Source organism: Danio rerio, chromosome 2 (genome assembly GCF_049306965.1).
Source record: "Danio rerio strain Tuebingen ecotype United States chromosome 2, GRCz12tu, whole genome shotgun sequence".
Taxonomy (NCBI): domain Eukaryota; kingdom Metazoa; phylum Chordata; class Actinopteri; order Cypriniformes; family Danionidae; genus Danio; species Danio rerio.
This window is the reverse complement of record NC_133177.1, coordinates 267,558-272,500: the sequence shown is the minus strand read 5'-3', so window position 1 is coordinate 272,500 and position 4,943 is coordinate 267,558. Positions and strand designations below refer to the sequence as shown.

At 48.9% G+C, this 4,943-nt stretch overlaps 1 protein-coding gene across 2 annotated transcripts in view; it reads right to left on the bottom strand.

The window, feature by feature from the left end:
- phlpp1 (PH domain and leucine rich repeat protein phosphatase 1) overlaps positions 1-4,943 on the bottom strand; it is a 25,611-nt gene extending 20,668 nt beyond the window's left edge. For both annotated transcript variants that reach the window (XM_073921795.1, XM_073921797.1), the window contains exons 1-2: positions 4,726-4,943; positions 3,474-4,604 (exon numbers count right to left, since the gene is read on the bottom strand). In XM_073921795.1, the coding sequence (XP_073777896.1) occupies positions 3,474-4,473 (1,000 nt within the window). In that variant the 5' untranslated portion in view covers positions 4,474-4,604; positions 4,726-4,943. The remainder of the gene's footprint in view (positions 1-3,473; positions 4,605-4,725) is intronic.

Sequence of the window (4,943 nt, the reverse complement as noted above, 5' to 3'; positions counted from 1 at the left end):
GTTGTTGGTTCATTCCACTGTGGCGACCCCTGATAAATAAAGGGACTCAGCTGAAGGAGAATGAATGAATGAACTTGTGCATCTAATGACACTTATGACTGGTGTTGTGGTCTTGCAGCAGATATTAAGACTAATATTATTCAGTAATGCGCATATGCTGAGATGATGTGTGTTTAATATAGTTAGTAAAGTCAGATCTTGTGTGATCTTCTAGTGGTGCGTTATGTGAGAGATCTGCTACGGGGGTTTACACTGGAAAATGTGTTGCTGCCTTCAGTTTTTAAGTTGAATCAAGTCATTTTTAAAGGGGCAGTTCACCCACACATCTAACCTCTGTCCTCATTCACTCGTCTGTTCCAAACCTGGGTGAGTTTCTCTCTTCTGCTGAACACGCGCGAAGATATTCTGAAGAACGCTGGAGAGAAACTGAGTATTGCATGTTCCTGCCGCCTCCAGCATTCTCCAGAATATCTTCACGCGTGTTCAGCAGGATAAAAAAACTTATAAAGGGTTAAAAACACCAGAGTAAATGAGGAGGAAATTTTCATTTGATGGTGAATGGTGTCTTTAAATCATTTGTGTTCAACAGAAGAGAGAGACTCAGTTCAGGAACAGGTGGAGGACGAGTGAAGGATGATCATTTACAGTTCCCATGGATTAAAATAAAGTTTGTTTAGATGTTAGTATCAGTATTGTTTGTTTTTTGGGATATCTATAAGCTAATGTGCTCAAAACAGTCCTAAAATTCACATGTAGAAGATGTAACACTGAATGGACCAGCGGTTTCCTCACGTCTCCTCATACCTCAGTTCCTCATCACATCATGACCAATCAATGGCTCTCTAGTGTCTGACATGCCCCGCCCCCTTTAAGACGCTTCTCATTGGCTGTTCATTTGATGACCACTCTCACTGGTAGAGCTGTGATAAAACAAAATGCTATTGGCTGCTTTTTTAAAAAGGGGAGGGGCTTTGCTATGTCCCGCCCTCTCTTCATGTTTTGATTGAGATCAAGTCAAACATCGAGTAAAGATGCCCGTCAAAGCACTTGACTGGACCTTTAAGGCTGAACGGTGAGCTTTAAGAAGACTTTCACTGTGTTTAACTGTCCACTTCTACACTCCAAACGGTCCACATCAGCCGGCAGATTCAGTTTAGCAGAACTCTGTCTGTGTTGAGCTGCTGTGACTCAATCTGCACAGAGCAGCACTACAGCTGTAGAGATGAGCTCAACTCAGAGAAAGCACAACACTGCCATGCCCAGAACCATGTCTGATCATCAGTCCAGCCGCCGCTGCTGCTACTCTACATCCAGGTGTGTGTGTGTGTGTGTGTGTGTGTGTGTGTTTTAGGGCTGCATGATTTATGGTTTTGCATACGGCAATGTGTGTGTGTGCACAATAGTCAGATGCCAGGATCTGCAGTGTGGAGTCAGGATTAGAGTTGATCAGCAGAACAGATGAGCACATGAGCTTTGTGGAGTCAGAGCAGAGTATAAGCAGAGCTCCATCATCTGTGTGTGTTTCACAGGCATTCCAGGAGAGCGTAAAGCATTCACACACACACACACACACACACACACACACACACACACACACACACACACACACATCTGCAGGTTACTGGAGATTACTTTTACTGAATATTAAATCAAATGATGACTTCACAGAGCAGCGCAGAGGGAAGAACAATCGCCTCATAGCAAGAAGGTCACTGGTTCGAGTCTGGGCTGGGTCAGTTGGTGTTTCTGTGTGGAGTTTGCATGTTCTCCCCGTGTTGGTGTGGGTTTCCTCCGGGTGCTCCGGTTTCCCCCACAGTCCAAACACATGCGCTATAGGGGAACTGATCAACTACACTGGCCGTACTGTATGAGTGTGTGTGTGTGTGTGTGTGTTTGTGTGTGTGTGTGTTTTCCAGTGATGGAAGTGCATCCACTGTGTAAAACATATGCAAGATAAGTTGGCGGTTCATTCCACTGTGGCGACCCCTGATGAATAAAAAACTAAGCTAAAAAGAAAATGAATGAATGAATGAATGAATGAAGACTTTACAGTGTTATTTGACTTTTTCTTAGTCAGTCCCTGAAGACTGTTTGACTCTCCTGATGCCATAAAGCTCGTTTATTTCACTGTGTTGTGCTTTGCTCTGTTGTAATTCTGCCTGCTGTAATTTAGTTATTTATTTATTTATTTTATTATTATTTTTTTAAAGATTTATTTTTGGCCTTTTTTGCCTTTATTAGACAGGACAGTATTTAGACAGGAAGCGAAGTTGTAGAGAGAGAGAGAGGGGTTAGGGTAGGTAAATGTCCTCGAGCTGGGATTCGATCTCGGGACGCCTTGACACGCTCCTGCATCATATGTCGACACGCTAACCACTAGGCTATTGCGTCGACTTAGTTTTCATTTTTATGCATGATTTACACCCTTACAAAATCCCCACAATCAATCCAAATTCAAGACTTTTCCCCCAAATAGAGCTCTTCAGGCCATGTGGTGAACTGGGCATGGGATGATAACCGGGTATACTGCGGTTAGGAAAAGTCAAGGTTTTAAAAGCATCAACATTTTCTGCGATACCGTTCATAATGTATGTGTAGAATTTCTTATTTATGTTTTTAGGACAGCAGAAAACACATTCAAAGATGCCATTTTACATAAAGAAATCAGAGTTTTAGATTTAATGAAGACAGCAGAGGTCAATCATTCATTTGAGTTATTTAGCCTGACGTGTTCACTGCTCCAAAATATTAGAAATGTTTCTCAAAATAAAATATGCTGTGTTCAGAAGAGTAAAAAGTTTGTGTTTTTATGCAGACACTTAAAAAGAAAATATCTGTACAGCGAAACCACGATAATTTTATCCTGGGTCATCAAACCGTCAGAATCTAACACCAGCCCATGCCAAGGTGAAACTGGAATATACATCACTGAAAAACAAAATATTGCAATGCCATGTCATGCAGCCCGGTCCAACCCAGTCCTGCAGAGTTTAGTTCCAACACACTCACCTGCAGCACCGCATCAGTGTGATCAGGTGTGTGATGGACCCTTTCCACATCAGTGTTCTGACACGTTCAACACTCATCAGCATCTTCAACTCTTGAAAGTGTTAGATATTCAGATTTTTAAATAAGCGTGTGCACATTGACATGCGTTTATGTGTGTGTTACATCATCAAACTCCCGTGTGTGAGGTGTGTGTGTGTGTGTGTGGGGGGGGCAGTAAACCTGCCGTTATTCTCTCCTCCGGCTGCCGTTATCAGTCTCACACTATTGTTCTCCTCCTCCTGACGGTCTGGATCACACTATCCTGGAGTGCTTCTGTCATTATGTCAGCTAACAGTATTGTATTAATGATGTGCTGTACTCTCCTGTTTGATGTGTACTTGATGAGCAAAGGGTCCATTGGGGCCGGAACTAAAGTGTGCAGATGTGAGTGTGAGCCGTGTGCTGTAGTGTGTGTTTAGTGTTACCTGCGTAGAAGCGCAGCAGTGAGCCCAGCTCGGTGTTCATGCCCTCCTCCTGCACGCGCCACGGGTCCTTAAAGCCCAGCTTACAGAGGAAGTCATTCTGGATCTGCAGGGGCCGCTCCTCGGGGCCCAGGCGGCGTGCGGCCTCGCCGTGCAGCTGGACATACAGCGCCGGGCCCGACTCTGCATCCTCGGGAGCACTGGGGTCAGCGGGGCCCGAGTCTGCAGTGTGAGAAGCGCTGGGGGCCGCTGTGGGCCCCGGGTCCAGCTCCAGCTCATCAGAGGAGCTGCCGTACGGATCCAGGCCCTCCACAGGACTCAGCGCACACGCCTCCGTCCCCAGGATCATATCATCGCTCAGGGAGTCGCGGTGCTGGCCGAAGTGGGCCCCGGGCCCCAGATCCTCACACACACTGCTGCTGTCCACATCCGAGAAGCGCTTGGAGTCCTCGTCCTGCGGAGACGCCGAGTGTGTGAAGAGCTCAAACTCCGGCTGCGGGTACCGCGGGTCCCTCTCCAGCAGCAGCAGCCGGTCCTGCAGGCCCTCGGCCCCGTTGTGTGGCAGTCTGAGCGGGTCACAGGAGTCAGGGAGGTCGGCGCACGGCGGGCCCCGGAGCCGCAGGACAGAACCGCTGCTCTGCTGGAGCCGCTGGGCGATCTCCAGTGCGGTGCAGTCCACGGTGCACAGGACGGGCCGCGGTGGCGGCGGCGGAGCCCACACCTGCAGACGGGGGTGCACATGCACCGAGCCGCGCCGCAGGTCCACACGCACCCACTGACGGTCACTCGGCTGCAGCAGGGGCCCGGGGCGGGGACGGGGCCGCAGGGACAGGGGCCCGGACACCAGGCTGGACGGATGCCTCTTCACCCTCCTCTTCCTCAGGCTGGAGCAGGCTCTCAGGGGCTCTGCGGAGATCGGGCTGCTCGACGCGCTCTGCTCTTCATCCTCCTCCTCATCCTCGGCTCGCACGCACACGCTCTTCTTCGCTTTCGCGCTCTCCATCCTCGCCGTTAGTCCATGCGCGCGGGGAGGATCGCGCCGTGCCGCGCCGCTCGACAGCAGATCATGGAGTCTGAGAGAGAACGGCGTAAATCTCGCGAGAGAGAAAGGCGCGAGAGTTCGGTCACGGCGCACTGAAACGACACACAAACATGGGTTTTCGAGTTAATTGAGATTCTGTGCTGCACATCTGCGCTGTTCTGCGGGTAATCCACACACGAATGTCAGAAAACAAAACAAGAGGCGTCCACTTACAGGAAGAGGGAAGATCATCGCGAGACTTGAGGACGAAGCTGCTCCAGAAAGGATGATGACGATGATGTTGAATATCCCGTGTGGAACTCGGCGATCATTCGGTGACGGTGATATATCGAGTATATTAGTGTTAAACGGATGTTTCCGACTAAAGGCAGTCGTTCCTGAAGCGCTGCTGCGTTCTGTGTGTTGATGAGTGAAATACAGCAAGGAAGCGC